Genomic DNA, 25,652 nt, shown 5'->3' with positions numbered 1-25,652 from the left:
ACAGAACACCAGACCAGGTGTACCTTCTATGAAGAGAAAAATGACAGAAAACATTAAGTTAAAAGTTGAAATAACAACAAACAATGAAAATTGGAGAACAGTAGGAGAACTAAGCAGAGTGAGAAAAAATAGACCCTGAAGCTATTTATTACCATGTGCTGTCTGGTTTAGCAGTGAATAATATATTAATGTCTCTGATTGGACTGCTGATGGAGCTGTGGGTAAAAGGAAAATATCATTGAATAAAGAATGCTAAACAAAAAGACTTTGTGACATGCTGCTAATAATAAACAGGAAAAAGTTACAGTTTAAAATCTGTTTTTTGCTGTGAGTCGACAAAACTGTGGCTTATCCCTTGAGTTTTGATGCATTTGTATCGTTAATAGGTTGGATTTAAGTGATTAACCAAAAAAAGTGAGTGAACAAGGAGCCAAATCTTGCCACAAATACTTCAAAAGATTAGAAAATACAAACAACAAGGACTTTATTGTACTGTGATGAAATGGAGCCTCGCAGACTGTTGCATGCTACCAGGCTGCAGGGACGTTGTTATTTAGTTTTTGCTCAGCTTCATCAGGAAGAACACTTTTCTCTCCACAATCAGAGGAACTGAGCCAACCGACCTGTGGTGGAGGCTTTAAAGGAGGCCGCTAATCTCCTGCCTGGTCGCCAATAATCGGATCAAATACAGGAAGCTAAGAGTCTCTGAGTTCCGCAGGGCATTCGTGGAAAACGAGAGTGGAACAGAAACACGTTGAGCAGAAGACATGATGCAGCGCAGGGTCTGCGGGCATCAGAGGGAGGGAGTGGCAGGACAGGAAGGGAGGCCGGTGGAGCAGAGGGAGTGGAGAACAGCGGAGCCTATAGGGAATCAGGTTTCTCAGACCCAGCAGCAGCAGCAGCAGGACTGAAGGAAAGGAAAGGGAAGGGAGGAGTCTGACCAGGACTGACTTCCCTTCTACACACCCAGCTCTTTAAAGGCTCACAGCTCTGCACCCAGTCCCAACACTTTCCTGGAGTCTCAGAGGCACTTTAATCCCCTGGACCCTCTCTGCCCCAAAGACCACCCACCTCCGGACACCACTTCACTCTGGTGAGTATCAAATTATAATTTCCCTGAGTCATTCTTGTTTTTGTTTTTTTATTAGCTGCACAGGCATGGAGGTGATGCTTCCTATTTCTGCTTCTGGTTCTGATTAACTGTGCAAATCCCACCGGCTCTGCAGCCAAAGTTTTCGCGGGTTCCTCCGGGTTGCATTCCTCACATTGCCACATGTATTAAAGAAGTGCAGCATCCACGTCTCGGCGCAGAGCGAGGAGGTTGTGCAACATTCCTTAAGTGACAAAAACAGATTCAAACTGGACGGCCTGCCGAGCAGAAAGCCATCAGATGCCTCTGGTCGTCATGACACATACGCCGCTTTCATCCCGTCTGAGTCACGCGTTTGTGTTTGTGTGCGAGCAGAGAACTCCCTCATGAGGCGTGTGACTCACTGACCCCCAAATAAAACAACAGCAGAGGGCCAAACAGCAGCCCAGAAGCCTGGAGGTGGACTCAGACTGCTGGAAAAGCTGCATGGAAAAGAAAAGTGACGCTTCCACGCTGCAAAGACAGCTGAATAACAACATTAATGGCAAACACAACATCCTGTGGAAAGTATGCATCAGGTTCTTATGCATTTCGGGAGGGACACTAAAATGTGAGTCGACTGTGAATGGATTCCTCTCATGATCCCGGCCATAATGTGGCGAGAACTCGTGCCGTTTGCCAAGGGAAGCAGGAGCTCAGACATAAAATCAGCAGAGCACAATGAAAGGAAAGGATAGTTATTACAGAGGGACACAGCCACGGCAACCTGAGAAAGCTTTTCCTTTCCGGGCCGGTTTGATCCCCGGTTATCAGCACACAGCAGAGATCTAAAGAGACGATCGGCTTTCAGGTTGGAGCCGCAGCTTCGCAGACGGTTCAAGCCTCTCTGCCAGTTTTTTTGCGTTTAATAAGACTCGGATTAGGGGCATAAAGTACAGATGGTTCTCATTTGAGTGTGATGTAACCTGAACTGAAGGCTGATATGCTGATTCTAGCAGGCAGGGGTCAGCTCTTCGGCGCCAAAGTCTCACGGCCAGAAGACGTGAGCAGCGGAAAACCTGCTGTTTATCGCTCAGATGTTGTTGTTTTTATGCCGATGGACGTAAAATATGAAACTAGAACAACAGTGACATGCTTAAACAATCAGGTGGGTTTCATTTAAAGTGACCCAAACACCAAACATCAGTTACTAATGATTTATAGTATAAAGTGGTACAGTTCTTGGAAGAGTGCTGCCTGAGCTGGAGAATCAAGAGATCACTTCAGTAGAACCTGTTTGACAACACGAAGTAGGCTAAAAGATCCAAAGGTAATCCAGAACAGAAGAGAAACAAAGTCATCGATCAGTCTGGAAAAGATTCACAAAGTTTTTTCTAAGGCTTTGGGACTCCAGAGAACCACAGAAAGAACCGTGATCCACGCATGAAACGTGGAGAATCTTCCCAGGAGAGACCGACCTACCAGAATTACTGCAGGAACTCACCAAAAAAACCATTTGGATTATCTCCAGGACTTTTGGGAAAATATTCTGTTGATAGAGGAGACATAAGTGGACATTTTGAGCGTCTGTTACATCTGGTGTAAAACAGGCAGGATTCAGAAACCCAACATCAAATATGGTCTGGTTCCACTTTGCTGCTTCAGGACCTGGACGACTTGCTGTAGCCGATGGAACCATGAATTCTGCTCTCTGGAAATCCTGATGGAGAAGCTCTGACCATCAGTCTGTGACCTTAAAGCTCAAGGTTGCTTGGGTTCTGCAGCAGGACCAACGGTCCAAAGCAAATCATGAAGTCCACATCTGAAGGAAAAGTAAAGTGAAGGTTTTTGAGTGTCATAGTCAAAGTTTGAACTTAACTCGGTTTAAGATAATTAAACGGATCGTTCATGCTGGAAAATTCTCCAATGATGCTAAATTGAGCCAATTATGCAAAGAAAAATGGGTCAACCTTCTTCCACGGGGATGTAAAAGTTATCAAAAACACTTGATGGCAGCAACCAGCTGTTAGGGCAAGGCTAAGGATGCAATTACTTTTTCACACCATAATGAACAAAATCATAGTGCAGTTTTGTTTGAGGATCTGAAAAGCTTCAAGTCTGAGAAAAAAAAGCAGTCAGCAGGGGGCAAATTTTTTTTCTTATACAATCAAAATGTCTGGATCCGTTTAGAGAGACTGGATGACAGTCAATAAATCAGGAGGGGGGAGTCGGCCTGTATGAGTTCTGCTGGGTTCCATCCAGCCCGCTTTAAGCCTGAGCACTCTGCTGATTTGTAGTCGTCAGCAGGCTGAGCTGGCCTCTCTGCCTCCAGCTAATCAAAGATTCGCCTCCGTCTTTAAAACAACCCGTGCTGTGAGCGCAGCCATGCGGCTTTCTGCTCGTTGTTTTTCCTCAGATCCAGTCCACACAGCCCGTCCAGCGCAGGGAACAAAGATCCAAAGAACAATAAGCATACCTCACCAGCCCACTGCTCAAGGGGTTCTGGTACGAAGCCGAGGAGTTGCTGCCTTCTCTTCACACAGCGCCCAGAAATTCCTGCATCAGCAGGGAGATTGCTTGAAAAGGGATGATTTATTTGAACCAATGAACCGGATGGCTGCTGAGAGACGGCACCACCTTGTGAGAACCACGGTGAGCCCAGAGGAAAGCTGGATGGGTGGGGGGTGAAAAAAGCTGTCAGGGTCCAGAGAAACTCTCCAGAAAGCTTCTGTGAAGGCTCTGATGGAGGATGAAGCGTTTCCAGTGTGTTTGGTTTGGACTTACAGAAGTGAGCGATTCTCTAACGTCTGTTTCTCTTACAGGAAAATATTCACACTCATGTGCCGAAGATAAAGATGGAGCTTGAAGGTTCAAGTGAGTCAATGTTACCTTCTCAGGCTGAAGATGACTTTGCAGTTTGATGCAGAAGAACGTACGGTCTTGAACTCAGTCACTGTTGAAATCCTATATTCTTTTAAAAAAAATCCTACATTCTATATTATAATTAGTAATTTATGGTGTCTTCAGCTGCATTCTTAAGCTGAAACGGGTTTTCCTGCAACACTAACACAGTTTTGGGTTAAGTAGTTGTCTGGCAATTGGAAGGTTGTGGGATCATTTCCAGGTTTCCTCCGTTGCATGTGAGTGTGCCCCTGGGCAAGGCACGTAACCCTAAATTGTCTGCTGGTCATGTTGGTGTGTGAATGTAGCCTATATTGGGGGATTGGCTTGATGTAGCTATGATGACTAGAAAAGCATTAAATACATTAAACTGATTTACCAATTCCGACTCTGAGCCGGATGTAGAGTATAAAGTCAGTTTTACTACAGTCAGAGGTGGGTTAGGGACTACAGAGTGGTGCAGCTGCTTCCTTGCAGTCAGAAGGTTCTAGGTTCAAATCTCTGCTCAGGGTCTTTCTGCATTAAGTTGGTATGTTATCTCTGTGCATGCACGGTTCTCTTTGGGTACTTCTGCTTCATTTCTATTAGGTTAATTGGCCTCAATAAATTAGGAAAGAGTTGAGTTGTTAATCTACGTATAAAATTCCTTTCTCTCAAGGAGTATAGATAACATTTCCTTTTCACACACAGCAATAAAACATTTTTAAGTTGATCAGTAGAGCTCGATTTCACAGTGATACTTGATTAACCAGATTCTACTCATTTCAAAATGTATTAACTAAAGGAATTTGTGTAAGGAGATGGCATTTCATTAAAATGTTGAAGTTTTCAATTTTCCAGCCACACAATGACAACAATTTTGATATTTTTTGTTATTAATTCTTTCTAAAAACCTGAATGCTAAAAAAAGCTAAAAGCTTCCCACATTTTGACTCTTTTAGTGCCACAGCACTGTCTTTTAGCTGTTGCCGCGCATTATAGCGGAGATTTTCATAAATACAGTGACTCTAAAAATTAAATGATCGGTCATTGCTCAACTTTTTCCACTAGAAACAAATCCTGTGTAATTCAACTGAAAAACAATCAAATTTGTTGGACGGACCAGCAAGTGGCCATAAGCTGTTTGCATAAGTTTTGACACCTTTAAACTAATACTTTGTTGAAGCATATTTTGATTGAATTTCAGCGTTCAGTCTTCTTTGGCAGCACTTTGTCACCATCCTACATCTCGACTTGGTAATATTTGTCTTCCCTGCCTTGGAGAAGTTCTCCTGATCTGTTAGAGCATGAGGACATGTCTTCTCTCCAGCCCCATTCAGGCCACCATACAGATTGTCAATCAACTTTAGTTCTGGACTCTGGGTTGCACATTTTGTGCCAGTCTTACTTTTGGGAATTGTGATCCGAAAGTTCAACCTTGGTTTCATCAGACCATAATTCATCCTCACACAAGGTTTTATGTTTTTGAATAACTCCACCAGTCCTCATCTGATAAGAAAAATAGATAATTTCAATCCTTTGTAATATCTCTGTCAAATCTGGATATACCAAAATGATGCAAATATCAGAAAACTCTTATAGGACAGCCGGACGTTTATCGGGTTTCTAAGACTGAACAGCACTGATGGTACGTGAGTACCAAAAATGACTGAATGTTGAAATCAAATCAAAATGTTCTTCACAGTAGTTTTTGCATTTCTTCCGGCAGATTTGTTTGCTTTACAGTTAAATTGTACAGGATATATCCTACATTAAAATGTTAGGAAATTATATAGTGTGCTCTTCCATTTACAGCACAAAAATATGATGTTTCAGAAGCGGTTTGATGTACAGTATAGTTAATTAACACCAGCATTTTTCTGAGTACAACCAAAGGGAGCTTAAGGATCTCAAGTACTAAGAACAATGAGTGCAGTATTGGTTCTGATTATGATTATAATTTTCCTCAGGTGTCCAGGATGACCCACACGTCAACCTGATGATGGCGGGGTCGACTCTGAGGAAGGTCAAGTCCCGCTCCTGGAAGAAGCAGCGGCATTTCCGCCTTCTGGAGGACGGCCTGACAATTTGGTACAAATCCAGATGGGCGGGGAAGGGCCACTCCACCTGTGAGTGCAGAAACACTCTCATAGCATGACGTAGCTTACTCACATGATCTGTCAGGTTATTGAGGAAATTACAGATTTGGCAGTATTTGAACCAACTAGATATGGCAGAGAAAGCCTTAGCAGACTCCCAAGGGGATTGCAGGAGCAAATGTATGTTAAGCTCCTTTTATTATACCATTAATCTGTCATCTCAGTCTTTTAAGAACCATTCCCACATTATAGGTCAATGTGATCCAGGTTTTAACTGATCCAGGTTTAGTACATTTCATTCCAAGCAGCCAGACTTTATTGTGATCTTTTAACAAAGATCACAATAAATTGCTCATCAAGACTTCCTGAATACGTTTTTTGTTGGATTTTGTCCGCTCTTTAATTTCAGTACCAATTTTTTTTTTATAGAAATGTTTATTTTTCTTAATGGTCTAAATCCTGACCTATAAATAATTCAGGCATGAAAAGATTGAACGGTTTGCAGGTCAGAGAGACCGTATCATACCTTGGGAGAAGCTCACATCCCGGACGAGCCCCCAAACATGTCACACTAAAATATAGGAAGACCAAACAATTTTATTTGGCAAATAGTTACTTTGAAACCATTATTTACAGAACCAGAGAAAGAGAGTCTAAATAAAACTGAAAGAAAACCATAAATTACTCAAGCATTTGGTTGTTAGATTCTGGTGCTTTATAGATAAACCTGCCCTTGTGGCTTCTTTAAACTAAAAATCCAACTTTCAGACTTTGGCTGCTTTTTTACCCATTTTATGTACATGCCAGGATTTTCCCAAAGGCAATTAAGAAAATTAAACTATAAAAAGCCTTTGTACTTCCTGCTTTTGTTTTTCTTGTTGTTTGATATTCCTGGTGTTTATTTATGTCCTTACTTACAGAACCAGAGAAACTGAGATGAAAGCCCCAATGATATGATTTGAAAATTACAAACCATTCAACCAGTTTGTAATTCTATTCTGGTCACTTCCTTAAACTAAAACCGAAACAACTGAACTCATAAACAAAGACCAATAACAGATCCAATTTTAGCTCCTTGCTGTTTCATACCTTTATAGGTAATTTTGTGATTTTCTTCCCAACTTCTGTCACAGGATGTTTCATCATAGCAACAATAAATCATTTGCCAACTCCTTAGGGATGTTTCATATCTGCTTTGACGACTGATAATTCAAAATGCTTTCTTTAAAATGTACTCAGTCTGCTCTGAGGGAATGGGTTTGTGTGACTCCAGTTAATGTTATCCACAAACAGGAGCTCAATCAGCTGATGGCTGATGCATCTCTTGCATCCTATCATCTTTCTGCGATAATGTTCATCTGGGAACATTTAAATCAAACGTTTTTAAACCGGCAGAACTATTGATTGAGAACCTTCTTGAAAGATTACAAGAACATCTGACTCCTTGGAAGGAAAGTTTAACAAAATCAGAGATCATTAATATGTATAAATACCACTTTAACAGCTGCTCTAAACTGATCCTACAGCATACTTGCAAAAGTATTCACACCCTTTGGCATTTTAACATGTCTTGTTGCCTCTTAACCTGGAATTACAATGGATTGTTTGAGAGTTTCCACCTTTTTCTATATTTATTTACAGAACATGCCAAAACTTTCAAGATTTATTACTTTTTTTACTTACAAAAACTTCTGCATGCATAACTATTCACCCCCCTACAGTCGGTACCTTGTAGGAACCTTTAGCTGCTGTTCCAGCTGCCAGTGTCTCTGGTCTTAGTCAATAGGTAAAACGTCAAGAGGGGTGAATACTTTTTCACTTTTTCAAGGTGCTGTAGATCACCAATTGAGGAAAATCAGCACACCCCCTTAAATTAGCAGTTTTATTTTCCTCCTGGGCTGTTCTAATAGCCACGGTTGAGCTTAAACTCCCCTCTGCTCTGATGGCAACCGTTGTACAAATGAACAGACAGCGATCCAAGAGCAGGGATCACAGACTCAGGTATTAGAGCTACTTAATGAGGAGGATGATGATGGCAAAAGGAAGATGGGGGACTCAGACATTTTGGCGCCAGGCTGCAGCTCAGACTCATGCAGCAAATGTAGAAGAAGTTACCACACAGGTGTAGCTGTGCAAAGGTGAAGAAAGGGCCAGTCATGAGAAGCAAAGGGAAATGAGATAAAAGTGATACTGTAACATTAAAACTCATCACGATGACTTGCATCTGTAACGATCCCCCGCTGATGTCTCAGTCTCAGTGATGGACGTGGAGGTGGTGCGTGAGGGCCATCAGTCTGAGGTCATGCTGAGCATCGCAGAGGAGTTTCCTGAAGAGCTCTGCTTCACCTTGGTGTTTCACGGACGCCAGGGAAACCTGGACCTAGTGGCAAACTCTGCAGAGGAGGCCCAAGCCTGGATCCAGGGCGTCCGCAAGCTGATCCACAAAGCCCAGACCATGGACGAGCAGGAGAGGCAGGACCAGTATCCCTTTGACTCCAGGCTGTAATCTGCTTTTTGAACTTGTGTTCCTAAATTATCTGTGAATGAGCAACACAAATTATCCTGCTATTTCTAGAGCTCTGAGAAAAAACAACAACATATTTTTAAAAACGTGTATGTTTGATTCCACAACCTGCCTGAGGTCGGCTTTTCCTCAGCATCTTCTCAGATGGGTGCGAGACTGGTTTCAGAAAGCCGATAAAAACAAGGACGGGAAGATGAACTTCAAAGAGGTGAAGAAGCTGCTGAAGATGATGAACGTGGAGATGAACGAAGATCATGCTCTGCATCTGTTCACGGTAAGAAAGGCTCTGATCTTAGAAGGTAACCGCAGATAATGAACTGCCAATCTCTTTGCTTCACCTGAAACAACCGTTGAAGTTTTTCTGAGGCTTTCTTCTACACTTTGAAAGTTGCAGGGTTTGGGCTGCAGGCTGTTTTTTTTACACGGACGCTGCATTAAAGACTTGAGTCACTCGTTTCTTTATTTTTAAGCATTTTAAAGAATATGTGGAATAGCTCAAGGTTTTTTGAATATCTTTCAAAGTTTTTTTTGTGTCTGGACAACTCTTTCAGTCCTGTGCCTTAAAAAAACATGTTTTTGTTTGCTTTCTGAGTCATCTAACTCTGATTTAAGAACAGTTAAAGGTCAAACAGTCAAAAAGGCCAAATAGTTCACATATCAGAAGAAATGCAGCATCCTTTGTCTCAGATTCGGATCCTGGATGAGCCCAAAACACGTGACGAACTCTTGGTAAAAAATTACTTAAAAGAACATAAAACATTTGAAGACCAAACAGTTAGAGTAGTTAAACAGAAGCTCAATGAAAAGCCAGAAGAGGGAAATAGGAGGATCTCAGGATTTTCCTGAAAGAACTTAAGGAAACTGTCCTGATTTTGGCTGCATTTGTTTCATTGTTTGAAAGTTTTGTTTATCTATCTATCACCGTGATTCCCAGGAGTTTCCCAGCGCAGGCAGATGTTTGTGTCTGAGCCAAAACTGTAAGCAATGAAAACTGTGAAACTGGAGGTAAGAGGAAGAAGTGTCATATCTAAAAAAGCATCTAGATTAACAATATCTAAGAGTTTGATCATTAAAAAGAAACAACCGTGATAAGACCTGAGACACATCATCCACCGGTATGCCAAGTTTCAGCCAATCATGTCTTCCACCTGCTCCCTGTTCTCATTACAGATCAGTGTCCTCTGCAGCCATGATTGAATCACTTTCACTGCGGAGCTGAAGTCTTCAGATTGATCAACTCTTTTCATAGATTTAGTAAACAAAAATTCAACTATAGGTGCTAAAATTCTTATTTAAAACTGGTTTCTTGCTTAATTGTATGTTGTGTGTCATGAAGACTCTGATTCATCATTGAGTTTATCTCTTTAGTCCCAAGAAAGCAAAGTTTTAACGTTAAAAGCATCATATTTCTGGGGACTTGTCCAGGATCTGAGCTCAGGACGTTCTCTCCAGGAGTGTTACATCTCCTCGGCTCTGCCCCGTAAATTATTTAGTCTTTCTGATGTCTGAACAATTCGCATTTCAGAGTTAAACAGCTTAACAAGCAATACGTTTATGCTAAAACAGTCAGTATTTAGCTGAGCGAGTGGCCCGAGCCCGATGGAAAACTGAAAGAAGAACCAATAATTAAGACCAGTTAAAGGAAAAAAGAGAAATGAGGGGTGGCTCAGGACTTTAGAAAATATAAAGCACAAAATACTTCAAAAGCTGGTAATTTCTGTTGTCGTGAACACATCTGGGAAATTTCCTTTATTTCCAGATGGCTGACAAATGTGAAAGTGGTTCCCTGGAAATCGAGCAGTTCGTCCACTTCTATAAGATGCTGACCCAGAGAGACGAGGTGTGGAAGGTGTTCCAGGATTACTCTGGGGATGGAGAGAAGTTAACGCTGGAGGAGCTGGAAAACTTCTTAAGGGTGGAGCAGGGCGAAGGGGACCAGAGTTCCCAGCATGCCCAGGAGCTGATCCAGCGCTACGAACCTTCGGAGACAGGTACCTGCATGGGACACGGCGCTGATCACAGCTTCTATGTGGAAAGCTCCAGCTGTGTGGAAAGTTCACGCGTTATTTATGCAGGAGCAGGAACGCCTGCGGGATTGTTTTACCAGTAAACTGTTTTTAGTGTAAATAAATGAGCAGAGAAGGTTGGAGGAAGCCCCGTGGAGGGAGGGAGAAAGCATTGTGTTTTATTCTTTATTTAAAAATGAAACGGTTTCCCTCAACAAAAGAGGTTGGTTTTTATTTACAACGATGTATTGGAAAACATTCATGAAAAACTGCCATGTTTCATGTTCTGTTTTTCACAAATTTGGGTCCGAACTCGTTCAAAACATCAATAGGCATCCAGCTGATTGTGTGGAAGCAGCATATTACAAACAAAGAAGCTTCAAAAACTAAATTTAAGGCTTTTCTAATGAACCAGACAGGATGTTTAAAAGAAAATGTATCAAAACCCAACCAAGATATTATTTATGTTAGAAATAAGAACCAGGTTTGGTTTCCATGCAATTTCAAACACAATCCTTCATCATGTCTATAAATCACAGTCCAGGTGGAAATGTCTTATTTTCAGCCCCAGGTGGATAATCTATGATGCATGATTACCAAAGCTGGGCTTTCCTTGTGTAATCAGACTTCAGAACACCAGATGTAACAGAGCTCCTGGTTTTGTTCATGTTCACATGCAAACATGCATTTAATCGCACCATTTAACTTCTCTTCCTCTGGAAAAAACAACAACATATATGAGGATAAAAGATGAATTTACTGGATTCATGGAGAAGAATTGTTTTTATCATCTACAGTTTGTTTAAAGCAGTCAGACAAGAAGTAACATCTACTCTACTTAGTGATCTTATATTGATTCTTAAATCTCCCTCAAGCCCCAAAGCGGCGTAAATGTGACAGACAAATGGAGCGGGTGGTGTTATCTCAGATACCTTGGTGCCTCGTTAATAAGTGATGGCCGGACGGAGCCGGCAGATGGATCTGGGGTCTGTCTGCTGTGGTGAAAAAGCACCTGGACTTCCAACCCCCTCCCTTAGATCATGACTGTTAGAATGAGATCCCGGATGTCAGCAGTTAAAATGAGTTTTCCTGGTGAGCTTAAGTGGATCAGGGTTTTGTAATTTTGGGTCAAGCTTGTTGCAGAGTCACTTCACAAGACGGATGCTCAGGTGCTTTCAGCTTCTGTTTTCGATGCCTTCTTCAGCAGATCTTCAAGGCAAACCTAAAACCTATTACAATAACTTTTATTGCAGCTTTTTGTAATAAAGCTGTTAGGCTTGAACTCCTGAAAACATAAAGCTCAAGCCTTCATAAACTTGGTGTTGTGAACAAGGCCGAACAATGAGTCTGGTGGTTTGGTTGGGTTTTAACGGTGCAGCGTGGAAGTGAACAAAGCCAAATCAAGGAGTGATAGTTTGTATATATACAGTAAATAGTATAATTATTTTTTATTTTAATTATTTATTTTATTTGTTTTATTTGTGGTCTAGCGAACTCCAACAAGATTTGAAGAGTTAGATCTGTTTTATTTCCTTTTGTATTCGTGTTGTTCATTGTAAAATTCTTTATGCCTTATATTTCATGGTTATTATTGTGAGCTGGATCTGTGTCTCCGCCTCTGTGCAGCCATGGATCCAAGCTCCATGTCCCTGGAGGGCTTCCAGATGTACCTGTGTTCCCAGGAGGGCTCCATATTTAAGCCGGAGCTCCTGGAGCTTCACCAGGACATGAGCCAGCCGCTCAGCCACTACTTCATCTCCTCCTCACACAACACCTACCTCCTGGAGGACCAGCTGAGAGGACAAAGCAGCCTGGAGGCGTACATCCAGTGAGGATTACACGGACTCGCCACTAAAGCAGAGATGTTGATGCTAGGATGTAAAAAGTCGTCAATGGTGAGAATAAAGAGTTGGTGATAACGCCTCTGTGACTGCAGGGCCCTGAAGAGAGGCTGTCGCTGCGTGGAGGTGGACTGCTGGGACGGCAGTGATGGAGAACCAATCGTCTATCATGGCCACACCCTGACTTCAAAAATTCTCTTCAAGGACATAATTTCGACACTCAAAGATTACGCCTTCAAGGTGAGCAGACTAAGTAGAGCATCTTTATCTCCGGTTATTCATCTCAGGACACAATCTGGTCCACAGTGGGTCTTCAAATGACAACAGAATATTCTGTACTACGCCATGTAATGACTTATTTAACAGAAAAGCAGAAAAAAACCTGCAGCAAGGTGTGCAAAAACTAAGTCCAGGATCACGTACAGCAGCAGAAACTCTCAGCAGTGCCTGACTTCATGTCATCGTGGAGGAATGATGTCCCTTCTTTCCAGGTTCTGCTTAGCTTTCTGAAGGTCCCACCGCAGCGTTTCTATCAGGCTACGGTCTGGACTTTGACTAGACCAATGCAGCACCTTGACCATTTTCTTTTTCAGCCGTTCCGCTGTGGATTAGCTGCTCATTTCATTCAGCTATAAATTCTGTTCAGTTTATTTTTTATTGCATCAGTTCATAACACATCCAACTAAAGGCAAGGCAAGGCAAATTTATTTATATAGCACAATTCAGTACAGAGACAATGCAAAGTGCTTTACATAATTAAAATATAGGAAAATAAAAGAGAATAAAAGCAAGTAGGAATAAAATGTAGAAACAAAATAGAACATTAAAAACAATTGGACTAAAAAAGTTGAACTAAAGATGTTTCAGTAAAACAGTTTAACTAGCACAGTCGAAGGCAGTTCTAAACAAATGTGTTTTTAATCTGGCTTTAAAGGAACTCAGGCTTTCCGCATTTTTACAGTTTTCTGGAAGTTTGTTCCAGATAAGCGGAGCATAGGAACTAAATGCTGCTTTTCCATGTCTGGTTCTGGTTCTGCAGAGCAGGCTGGAGCCAGAAGACCTTAGTGGTCTGGAGGGTTGATGCACTGATAACAAGTCTGTGATGTATTTAGGTGCTAAGCCATTTAGGGATTTATAGACTAACAGAATGATTTTAAAGTCTATTCTCTGAGATACAGGGAGCCAGTGTAAGGACTTTAGAACTGGGGTGATGTGCTCTACTTTCTTAGTCTTAGTGAGGACGCGGGCAGCAGCGTTCTGGATCAGCTGCAGCTGTCTGATCCACTTTTTAGGCAGACCTGTGAAAACACAGTTGCAGTAATCAATTCGACTAAAATTAATGCATGGATTAGTTTTTCCAGATCTTTCTGAGACATCAGTCCTTTAATCCTGGAAATGTTCCTCAGGTGATAGAAAGCCGACCTTGTAATTGTCTTTAGATGCTTTTGAAGGTTCAGGTCTGAGTCCATCACTACACCCAGATTTCGGGCCTGATCAGTGGTTCCTAGCTGAAGCGACTGAAGCTGTATGCTAACCTTTGATCTTTCCTCTATTGGTCCAAAGATTATTACTTCTGTTTTGTTTTTATTCAATTGAAGAAAATTTTGGCACATCCATGCATTGATTTCTTCTAAACATTTTGTCAGTGCTTGAACTGGTTCATAGTCACCTGGTGACATGGTGATGTAGAGCTGTGTGTCGTCTGCATAGTTATTGTTGCTGATGTTGTTGTTTTTATGATCTGAGCTAGAGGGAGCATGTAGATATTGAATAGGAGGGGACCCAGGATGGACCCTTGGGAACCCCACATGTGATTTTTGTCATGTCTGATGACAAGTCAGAGATGGTCCTGTTTGTTAACCTTTTGTTTTTCTTATTTCTACCACGTATCATCACAGACATTCCATATTCTCAGACAAGAGGCCCAAGCTGATGCTGTAAACTGTCATGTCTGATAAGGTTGCTGCCAGGGCCCAGTGTGTATCAGAGAGAAGTTATCTGAAGGTCCTGAGCACAGGCATGTTCCGTGATACGTAGAGGAGGATCTGGGGCTCTGAGGCTTTTAGAAAATGCTGGTTTAGTCACAGCAGAATGGCTAGGTGGAGAAGATGTCCACTGTAGACCAATCTTAAAAACTTTGTTCATGTTGTGAGAAAATTCCAGAAAAGGAACATCTGGGCTTTGTGGAGAAGGGGTGTGGGGGGTAACGTTACAAAATAAAAAGATAAACTCCGCCTACTCTTGCAGACAAGTCGATTAAATCTGTCCCAGTTTGATCCTAGTTATCAAACTATGCAGTGAAGTTCAGTTTATGATTCAGCTTGGTTAAAAATGTTTATTGCATTTCATTTGTACACATATTGAACATATATTATTCCTAATACATCAAACATTTACTTTTGATGTACCGTCATGTACTTTGTGTTAATCATTACTGCATATCAGTCTATTTAAGTAGGTATTGCCTCTCTGTGCCTTTTTTCTGCCCTGAAACAGAAGAAATGGTCTGATAGGAACAGTAAAGTGTTCTCCTGATGATCCTCCTAAGGGTTTTCATAGGAAATGCAGCTAATGAATTTGCGCTGACCTCTAATGTATTTGAGTGGTTGTACGAGTTTCTGCCATAATTATCCAACAATGCACCCATGTGGAAACCGAGCGATCTTCAAACCACAATATTTGTCATCAGCGGGGCGGGTATGTTGAGAAGAGTGCTGAAGGTTGAAGCGGTCGACCCATTTTATTACAGCTGGCGCTGATTGGTCCAGTTCTGACATGTCTAAACACGGAAACCAAACCCTCGCTGCTTGTGGTTAAGGTTTACACAAGCACTTAATTACGGGCACTCAGGGGAAAGTTGATTTAACTGGGCTGAGAATTTCACCAGGAAGATGACTAAAAACAGAAATGGATTCAATGTTTTTTCAGCTGAAATCATATATTTTTTTCTTCTCCCCTGGCAGGTGTCCGACTTTCCTGTCATTGTGTCTCTGGAGAACCACTGTGGTGTGGAGCAGCAGACCGTCATGGCCAAACACCTTCGCCACATTTTGGGCGACATGCTGCTGACGGCCCCGCTGGACGGACAGATCCCTCAACAGCTTCCCTCCCCGCAGGTCACAGTTTATAGCCAGGATATTTTCACAATATGTTTTCACTGTTCCATCCTTTCTCCCAACACCGTAATGATAAAATATCTCTGCCATTAGGGACATCGAATCATGAAAGCTCTTCCTACGAGTGGTCCAACAATACGTCGTCTTGTCTCATTTCTGATTTCTAAATTCTTCCGTCTTTCTCCATCGCAACAAGTCTGAAATGCAGGCAGTCCGGTCCTCCACTTCAGTTTACTTATAAAGCACCAGTTCACAGAAAAAGTAAAAATATCCATTTCAACTGATCCCAGATATCAAATAATCCAGTCTACTTCAGTTTATTATTGAGTTTAGTTACGACAAAGGCCTGAAATATCCCCAGTTTTTGGTGCTGCCAACAATGGCGGCACCAAAACAAGAATCTTTTATTGTCACCACATCTTATCGTGGTCACAGTAAAAAAAAAAATGAGAGAGAGACACCAGGTCAGGGTGCACAGAAATGCCACTGGCCAAACACACTTCCTGAGAAGTTTAAGTGTGTAAAATAGTGTTTAGGGTCTGCTAAGACTCGTACCGAGTACCAAAAGTCCTTTTTTTAACTATATGAATTAGTGTTGCTGCATGAATTATTCACTCAAAGCTTATTTGAAGAAACATTCATACTTGCAGTAAATTTTGTGCAGTAAACTTTAACCTTCATATAAGGAACAGTGCAATCAAACATTCCTGATAAGAGTCTGAAAATATACGTTCACAGTAGTGTTGTTGTAACGTGAACAGACTTGTGCCAAGAAGCTGTTTTTTCGGGTCTGTTTGTTTTGGATTTATTGTTCCTGAAACATTTACCTGATGGAAGAGGGACAATCAGAGCAATGCCCGGGTGGGTGGGTTCAGTGGCAATGCCGCTGGCCCTTCTCTGGGCTCGTGCTACATACACTGAGTCCAGTTCTTGCAGACGGCTTCCCACAATCCCCTGCGCTGTCCTCACCACCCGTGCTAAGCCCTTCCTCTCCTGTACTGTGCAGCTCCCATACCACACAGTTATGCTGAGACATAAAACACTTTCTATGGTAGCTCTGTAAAAGTTTTTTAGCAGCTTAGTGGAAAGTCCAGTCCGGTTCAGCTTACTGAGTAAGAAGAGCAGCAGTTGAGCCTTCTTCACCAGGTGGGAGGTGTTTATGGACCAGGTGCTGTAAATGGATCATCTGCTGCAGTAGTCAGGGTTCCACGGTGCTTGGAGCTAACTGTGCATTAGCATGACTGCTCTCTCTATAGTGGAGCTCGTTTTGAGCTTCACCAGGAATGCTTCAGCTGTTTGTGCTTCTTCACGTCAAGAAGAAAAAGTTTCCTGACATTAGCTTGATAAACCTGAAGAAAACATTAGTCTGAAACAAAAAACACTTTAAAATTTAATGTCAGTCTCTATCTTGTTTGCCATTTAGCAATAATACTAAAAGCACTTGTAAATATAGCTTATAAACCCCTCTCTCTCCATTAGAGCACTTATAACAATCAATGCTAAACTGAAGTAGTAGAAGATGAACGCTATGAGAGACTCCCGGGGATTTAGTCGATTAAACAGTAGTGCACTGCTTCATCCAGTTAGGAGACAACAAAGCTCAAGAAGATGAAACTTCTTCACTGTGACTCTGGATCCTGCACACAGAAACGTGACATTCTCATGGTCATTTACTACAGGAGCTGAGGGGGAAGATTTTGCTGAAAGCCAAGAAAATTGGCGGGCTAGAAACGTGCCTGGATGAAACGCTGACCGATGAGGTTAGCGACGAGGACGAGATGGCCAACGGTGACGCAGAGAGCCCATGCACAGAAGATCCACCAGAGCAGACGACAAACAAGGTACGTTTGTGATGCACCAAGGTCAGCGTTCTGCTAAATTTTACATGATAAAAGTATGTAAAACATGTATAGACGTGCCACCTCTGAGCTCCCCCTGGTGGAGATGGCAAGAACCTGTACCGCTAACATCAGCGTCAGCCTGATGCATAGTCAGTGCAGAGATCCTGATGTTGGCTCACTGTGGTTCAATTGCAAATGGTGCATAAATTCAGTCAATTCACCCTTTAGCCAAACAAATGCTTCAGATATCAATATATGCTGTAAATATCACCTTTAGGCTGCATAGTGACACAGTTCTGCCCTTGCAGCAAGAAGGTGCTGCGTTCAAATCCCAGCCTGGGGTCTTTCTGCATGGAGTTTGCATGTTCTCCCCTTGCATGCGTGGATTCTCTCTGGGTACTCTGGGTTCCTCCCGCAGTCCAGAAACATGAGTTGGGTTATCTGGGGGGGTCGTGGCCAAGTGGTTAGAGCAGCGCGCTTGCAGTCAGAGAAGGTTCTAAGTACCCGGTTCGATCCCTGCATTCTGGGTCACTGAGCAAGACCCTCAACCCCAGATTGCTCCCCGGGCGCCACACATGGCAGCCCACTGCTCCTCAAGGGTGATGGGTTAAAAGCAGAGAACACATTTCCTTCTAATGTATGTTTCAATGACAATAAAGCTGATATTACTATATATTAACTGGTCTCTCCAAATTGCCTTTAGCTGTGGTAAAGCTGAAGCTTAATCTCAACTTGTTTAGATTTAAATAGTTAAAGAACACCTGAAGGAAAATATTCGTTTTGTGTCTGTGAGGGAAAGACTATTGGAAGTTGAGCTTCTGTTCACTCGTTTCAGATTTGTCTTACCTCCTGAAAAGCTTATTACTCTGACTATGTTTTTACTCCTAATGGCCACAGCTATGACCTATGATCAGACCTTATGGCTTTAAATCGAATCATTAGGAACTGACTGAAATCTCCCTCAGAAATCAATGACTTAAGCAGAACAGACAACATTTGATCCAGTATTATTTTTTAAATATTGCACCTTCCCTTTTGCAGAAGTCCAAACTATCCAGAGAGCTGTCAGACCTGGTGGTTTACTGCAAGAGTGTCCACTTTCATGGCTTTGAGCACGCTCGTTCTCAGGCTAAGTGCTATGAGATGTCTTCCCTCTCTGAATCCAAAGCAAAGAAACTTGCTAAGGAAGCAGGTATGAAGATCAAGGCATGTTGCATGTATTTATTATTATATTTTGACCTGTCATATTGGTTGAATGTAACAACTAAGTGTAATTTTGGGCTACATGCACCTTTACCTGAGTAAAGATGGAGGAGCTCAGGCTGCAGGAAAGCATCTCATGTTTTTCTCTGCAGGATCAGACTTTGTTCAGTACAACACTCAGCAGCTGTGCAGGACCTACCCCAGTGGCTTGAGGACAGACTCGTCCAACTACAACCCGCAGGACATGTGGAATGTGGGGTGCCAGATAGGTATGAAGTAAATGCTGCTGATCTGCTGGTTTCAGTCAACATTTCCTGAGTACTTTGCACCATTTTTGCATGAATTGCATGCACAGTTTGCTTTATTTTGTTTGTGTAGTCACGAACAAACCCAGAAGATGCACCTGTTGTTGCTTTGGGATGCAGCTTTCTTCTCAACCGCAAACACAGCATACTTAGACATGATCAAAGAGAGGGAAAAAAAGAGTTTATAGATCCAGGTTCTGATCTAATGTGGCGCTTCCCAAAACTTTAAAAGCAACACCTGAATGTTCCTTATGGAATAACATTCAGAGTGGCTTTTCTGAATTAATAGGTTTTATGGATCTTATTAACGCACCACGGCTAAAAGACAGCAGAATCATTTATCCATTAACTGTGACATAAAAACACAGACGTAAGTTTTGTTATTTGGTATCTCACCATAATTTGCCTAAACATGCATGGGTTTGTAAATCTTTCTTTAACCACAATTTCAGAATTAAACCAATTTACAAACTCTGCTTCATTGCATAATACCATTATATAGCCAAAAGTATTCACTCCCCCATCTAAATGATATAAATCAGCAGTTCTAACCACAAGTATAGAAGATCAGGACGTTTTCTCGCTGTTAAATATTCCTCAGTCAGCTGTCAGCTGTATTATAAACAATTAGGAACGACAGAAACTCAGTCAGGAAGTGGTCAGCCGGTTAAAGTGATGGAGCGGGGGCAGCGGATGCTGAGGAGAATGGCACTGTTCTGACTTTATCAGGCTAAGTGTAAAGTTAGGTGTGGGGGATTCGTTTTTCAAGAACTGAGCTTAGCCCCTTAGGTCCAGAAAAAAGGATTTCTCAATGCTTCAGCAGGCATGGGGATTTGATCCCAACTTTGTGGAAACGATTTGGAGGCGGCCTCTTCGTCTTCCATCATGACTGATCATCAGAGCACAAAGACCTGGAGGAGAGAGTTTGGTGTGGTTGACCTGGCCTGGCCCTGCAGAGAGTCCTGGAAGCCGAACCCTTTTGGCAATGATACAGCGTAGCTTTGATAGTTTCCTCCTACGAGTCTGTGCCGATTCTTCATTTCTAACCTTTGCTGTAAAACAAAGGGTTGATTCAGAATGTAAAACTTTTGAATGTGTGCAATGAAAGCCAGCCGGGGATAAAAAACCCTCGTCTGACTGATGGTATGTTGAGGAGTGGACGATTCACTGCCACTCCCTCCATTTTCTGCAGAGAGGGTCAGGAAAGTGACATCCACCAGGCTTAGCAGAACCCACCCCGTTAAAGAAAATCAAAGTTAATTTAATCATTTTCCACTATCTCACCCAAAGTGGCTCTGAACTTCCAGACAGCCGGTCTGGAAATGGATCTGAATGACGGACTCTTCAGGCAGAACGGCTGCTGCGGTTACGTCCTCAAGCCCGGCTTCATGAGAGACGGCAGCGGGCGGTTCAGTCCGGAGAGACCGGAGGACCGGCAGGACTACAGACCGCTGCGCCTGTCCATACAGGTTCGACCCGAGTGGGATTAGAAGCAGGTTTTATGGTGTTGAGAGGAGCTCTCCATGTCAACGTGTTTGTTATCAGGTGATCAGCGCTCAACAGCTGCCCAAGGTGAACCAGAAGGAGGGATCCATAGTGGACCCGCTGGTCAGGGTGGAGATCTACGGCGTCCCCCAGGACCAGGCCAAGGAGGAGACGAGCCACATCAACAATAACGGTACGACTCTCATCAACGCTTCAGCGTCCAAATGAGCCTGAAACAGTGTTGTAGTCAAGTCACTATGCCTCGAGTCCGAGTCCAGGTTCGAGTCACCAGTGTTCAAGTCCGAGTCAAGTCCAAGTCATTAAAAAAAAAATCCGAGTCGAGTCCACTACTCATCCGAGTCAAGTCCGAGTCAAGTCACTATTGATCCAAGTTCGTTGTAGGAACATGCCGTGACGTGTGATGTATGACATGAAGCAGTAACATTCCATTGCACTAATAACTCTTTCGCTGTAGTTACCCTTGGTTTTACTCGGTAAAACTGACGCTTTTTCCAAGTCTAAGACGTCTCCTAACCATGGTTTTTAAACATTGTTGTTATGGAACGTGCAACAGCGACTCGAGGTACGCTGATAGGCCGCATATGAAGGATGTTAAAGCCGCAAGCGGCGTCGATCGGCCCTCGCAGCCAAGCGCACTCCGGCCTATTGGCCACTGCTGCGGTGCCGGCCGGCGGGCGGGGTTCGCGCACCGCCGGCCGCCCGCCACCGCAGATGCTGTCACGCATTTCCCCACAAACGCGTTCGGCAGCTTTCCCCCATTACTCTCAACAAATCTGGTGTGGATCGGTCGATGCAGCGAGGAGATACAGCCGTTGGATAATTATAATGCATTTGGCCACCGGACCGGACTAAATTGTTCGGCGGGCCTGAAAATTTATACCGATTCCTGGACGGTGACTACAAACAGAAAAAAAACGGCAAATGACACCTTGAACACCGAGCAGGAGAAAAACAACGACTTACCTTCCTATCAACTCGGCCCGTTTTCCAGTCTTTCCGAGCCCTCGACACTCAATCCATCGTTTGAGCTGAACGTTGGTATGTTGTTCCACAGTTCTACCAGTAAAATGGGGGCATGGACATCCTCTTGTGAAAGTTTAACAGCTGTAAAGTCGGTCATATCCTTGTATCTGTTGCATGTGTAATGGCTGGTTGCTACGTGCGCTCTCACACTGTTTGCCCAACCTTAGCGGCAAGGGGCGCTGCTCATGAGATGGTGACGTCACGTGCGCGGTACGACATTTAGATATTAAAATCATACACCAAATAATATTCTAATGACATATTAAAATTATAGCCTAATGATATAAAAAAAAGTCGAGTTTTTTTCTCAATTTCCGAGTCAGAATGATCTGAATGTAGGAGTCCGAGTCCAAGTTCGAGTCATCAGTGCGCAAGTCCAAGTCAAGTCACGAGTCTCTAAATTTAACTAATGACTCGGACTCGAGTTCGAGTCTCGGACTCGAGTCCTACAACACTGGCCTGAAAGGCAACAAGTCACGGTGGGTTTCAAGTCGCCTGCTTCCTCTCTGACCTGCAGGTTTTAACCCAGTCTGGAACGAGAGCCTGAACTTCATCGTCCACGCCCCCGAGCTGGCGCTGGTCCGCTTCGTGGTGGAGGACCACGACAAGGCGTCGAGGAACGACTTCATTGGACAGTTCACGCTGCCGTTTACGTGCATCCAGCCAGGTGAGCAGGACGCTCAAACGTTTAATGTTGGCAGGAGGCTAAACCCGGATAGGTCTGACTTCAACCCGACTCTATCCCCCCATCCAGGGTACCGCCACATCCACCTGCTGTCTAAAGACGGGACAGCCATCCCTCCGTCCTCTGTGTTCGTTAACATCAGCATCTCAGAGTTCGTATGAGGACGTCGGTTCCTCCTGTCTGAAAACTAAAAACGCCATCCTGTCAGTATTTTAACGTCTTACACGAACATGTTTACATTTTAGCCGTTTCTAACTGAATTTACCGAAAGCTTTTTAAAACCTACGGTGTGATCTACCGATCCAGTAGCAAGACAGAACATCTGGATTTTTCCACGTCTACGAACTGAGGCGTGAACCATCAAACCATCAAACGGTGCTTAATTGGTCAGAAATACAACCGGAGACAAACAGAAACAACAGATTTGAAAAACTTAAGTATGCCCCATGATCCAGAGGCCTGTAGAACCACCTTCTGTGCTTTTCTGATTGACTATCTGTGTCTCTCATGGCTATGGAAGAGCCTTTGGCCCACTGTCCTCAACAACGTAGCTTCACATCATTCAGGTCTGCAGACGTTTGCTCCATGCTCGGCTCCCTGAAGCTCCACCGCAGCATTTCAACCAGGCTGAGGTCTGGACTTTGACTAGGCCGTTGATTCTCGTCTTTCTGAGCCAGTCTGTCGTAGATCAGCTGCTGTGTGGGATCATGGTTCTGGTGATGATCCATATTGGACCAAGTTCAGCTGCTGGACAGAAGGCCTCTATACTTTGTGTACACGGCATTCATGGTTGCAAGGAGTTCAGGTTCTGTGGCTGTAGAACCAGACCAGATCACCGTCCCTACACCGCCATGCTTTACAGTTGGTATGAGGTGGTTGTCCTGATCTGCTGTCTGGTTTCCTCCAACATGGTTCATCTCTACTCTGGTGTCCTCTGTCCAGAAGTCTGGTCGTTCATTCACTCAGTCCTGCCGCCATCTTGTTTCTAGAGAGAAGAGGCTTTCTTCTTCAGCTCTTCCAAGCAGCCAGATTGGATCAGGGTCATGATCTTTACCCTTTAACGGGCTAACTGAGGCCTGTAGAGGATGAGGTGGAGCTCCTGGGTTTCTGGTTAGCTTGGGCTGAAGCTGCTGAGATGTTCTCCTCCTGGGAATAATCTTCCTCTATACAGGATGATGAACTTCTGGTGGTTTGGAGATGACCTTTGGAGGTTGACGACCAGCAACAGTTGCTGCTCTGAGGTCATTGCTGATGTCTTTCTGCTTTAGCATTAGCAAACAGGATTAAATTGGAGGCAACCGGACTTCGCTCAGAAGAACTGAGTGAAGTCCGGATAACTGAGAACTTGCACAGCCATATTGCCTAACTATAGTTCTACAGGCGCCTGAATGATCCAGAGCAGCAAAGTGGCAGGTCTCCTGCTGTTAGGGAGGTGCTCACACCGATGATCATGTCATTAGAAGAAATCTTTATTTGTCCCTTAGGGAGCAGTGAGCAGCTTTTACAGCCCCCAGGAAGCATTCTGGGGCTGCAGGTCTTGCTCATGGACCCATAGTGGCAGTCTGCGGGAGTCAAACCGGGTTCTTGGAGCCTTTTCAGAGTACAAGCGCGCTGCTCTAACCACTAGGCCACCAATCTCCCATCCAATGCACTATTAATGCCTTTGATCAGCAGCACCTTTCTTTTTTAAATCCTGTCAAATGAGTAATATGGACTTATTTTTCCCCATAGTTTTATATTTTTTTCACCCTCTGAGATTATATTTGAGCCTAAGGATTTGCTAGACGCACCCCCTCCTTACGGAGGCCGTTTGGGGATCCTGAACATGGATGGACTGCTGCATGTTAAAACTGCCTGGACATACTGACGGCAACATTGCTGAAAGGCTGCTGAAGATGAATGTAAAAAATGCCAAATATCAGTATTATAAATATAAAACGGTCTTAAATAAAAAACATGGTGTTAAACTAATGTTCAAATACAATTTTATGTTGAATACTTTATGGTCTCTGGCTCTTGTCTTTCTTCATTTTACACTTTATTGTTATTACTTTAAATGGAACCAAGAGTCGGTCCATAAAAAGTCAGTTCTCAGCATCTTCACGGGGTCTCAGTGTTTTGCTTCTTCAGAACCACAGACATTATATACCTAGACGCCTCATTATGTGCTGGAGCGCATCCTGTTGCTGGCGCCGCCATATTGGATGGGTCTCTCTTGCTCTAGGCTAGCATAGGAGCCAATGGGAGTAAAAACAGAGGGAGCAACTTTGCCCGTATTCTCTGCAGCGTACGGTTTCAATAACTGGTGACAACTACTAAAAGTAGATCACACAGAGCAGCTCACCATTTTGGGCTGAGATTGGCTCTGAAGATGAGTTTTTACTTAGTGAGAACAATGCAGAACCCAACAGATGGACCATAAATTTATGTTTATTAATCTGTTAGCGCTGAATTTCACAAACTAAGGCTGAATCACGTTGCCAAATTAAGTACCCTGGAGTTAGAGAGTACAAACATATGCAGGAAGTTGTGCAAAAACAGTTGTTTTTCAAGGCTCTTAAGCTCCAGTCCTAGTGTCAAGCATGGTAGTGTAAGAAACTGGAATGACCTGGAAATTTTAAAGAATACTTTACAGGCCTTTAAAAAAACTGTGTGCATGCACAGCACGCAAATTTATGAAAAAATTATCGTTGGTGTGTAGAGAAAGCTCAGGATTGTACATGTGAGTGAAATAAATTTAAATGAACAATCCAACTTGTTTCTTTATTAAAATATTACATTTATTAATTTATACATGTACTGATTTGTAATACCACACATCTCCTTGTTTAAGAGCATAAAACAAAGTATTTCCACATGAAAGCATGTACTTATTTACATATTTAACAATATGCCATACAGTCCATGGGGCTTCTATCTTTTATACTGTATTTTTCAGACCATAAAAATGCTCACTAAATATTCTTCCCAGGTGTGTAATATCACTCCTCCATGTCCACAGCTCTCTATCCGTCTCTGTCAGGAGGACAGAGTAGTTGGACTACACTGCCCTGTTTCTGACATAAGGCCAAAATAAACTTAACTTTCATATAGAATTGTCTTACTAGTTTTATTCTTGCTAGCGTTTACTCCAGGCTGCCTCACATTAATGCACTTCTAGTTTAGACATTACAGTCAGGCAGTCTGGTAGACAGCTCAGGGGTCCTATCAGGTAGTGACACCACTGAGCTATATGACACACTGGAGTGCTAATAGCTCGCTGTTAGAACGAGTCGCTTTGAAGCCACCAGCCGCCATATTGGTACTCCCTATTTTCCTCAAGTAACTAGGGAATATGTGCGCTACAGCATCGAATAACGAGGATTTTCTCATGTTCAGGGGGGCTTAAAACTTTTAAAATGTCAAATGCCATATACTTTTATGTTATATTCTAAAACTATCAAGTACTGAGAAAGTCATGTGCTGAAATATTTAGCATTCTATTGATTTAAATATATATATATAACATTTATAAATATATAAATAACAATATACAAAAACATATATTTACATAT

At 42.9% G+C, this 25,652-nt stretch overlaps 1 protein-coding gene across 3 annotated transcripts; it reads left to right on the top strand.

Moving 5' to 3' along the window:
- The first annotated feature begins 781 nt into the window (after window positions 1-781).
- LOC118556446 (1-phosphatidylinositol 4,5-bisphosphate phosphodiesterase delta-4-like) lies at window positions 782-24,082 on the top strand. 3 transcript variants are annotated; one of them, XM_036139712.1, is made up of 16 exons: window positions 782-1,093; window positions 3,892-3,943; window positions 5,920-6,078; window positions 8,301-8,529; window positions 8,717-8,846; window positions 10,332-10,563; window positions 12,205-12,406; window positions 12,515-12,659; window positions 15,383-15,535; window positions 17,215-17,376; window positions 18,418-18,568; window positions 18,732-18,848; window positions 20,175-20,353; window positions 20,430-20,562; window positions 21,931-22,080; window positions 22,168-24,082. In XM_036139712.1, the coding sequence occupies exons 2-16, from the start codon at window positions 3,925-3,927 to the stop codon at window positions 22,257-22,259; spliced, it is 2,253 nt and encodes a 750-aa protein (XP_035995605.1). In that variant the 5' UTR covers window positions 782-1,093; window positions 3,892-3,924; the 3' UTR covers window positions 22,260-24,082. The 3 variants fall into 3 exon arrangements, with proteins under 3 accessions (XP_035995605.1, XP_035995604.1, XP_035995606.1); XM_036139711.1 differs by lacking the exon at window positions 782-1,093 and adding an exon at window positions 3,020-3,721; XM_036139713.1 differs by lacking the exons at window positions 782-1,093; window positions 3,892-3,943 and having other exon boundaries at window positions 5,954-6,040.
- The last annotated feature ends 1,570 nt before the right edge of the window (window positions 24,083-25,652 follow it).

The sequence above is a fragment of the Fundulus heteroclitus genome, chromosome 7 (genome assembly GCF_011125445.2).
Source record: "Fundulus heteroclitus isolate FHET01 chromosome 7, MU-UCD_Fhet_4.1, whole genome shotgun sequence".
NCBI lineage: Eukaryota > Metazoa > Chordata > Actinopteri > Cyprinodontiformes > Fundulidae > Fundulus > Fundulus heteroclitus.
The sequence above is the reverse complement of the archived record's forward strand: the minus strand, read 5'-3'. Positions and strand labels throughout refer to the sequence as shown.

What these genes read in the sequence shown, in the direction of transcription:
- LOC118556446 (XM_036139711.1), top strand. Translation starts at nt 3,455, where the DNA reads ATGCGGCTTTCTGCTCGTTGTTTTTCCTCAGATCCAGTCCACACAGCC. An exon ending in GGGGAAGGGCCACTCCACCT is followed by an intron (nt 6,079 to 8,300) that starts GTGAGTGCAGAA and finishes CTGATGTCTCAG; the next exon opens with TCTCAGTGATGGACGTGGAG. An exon ending in CGCTGCGCCTGTCCATACAG is followed by an intron (nt 20,354 to 20,429) that starts GTTCGACCCGAG and finishes GTTTGTTATCAG; the next exon opens with GTGATCAGCGCTCAACAGCT.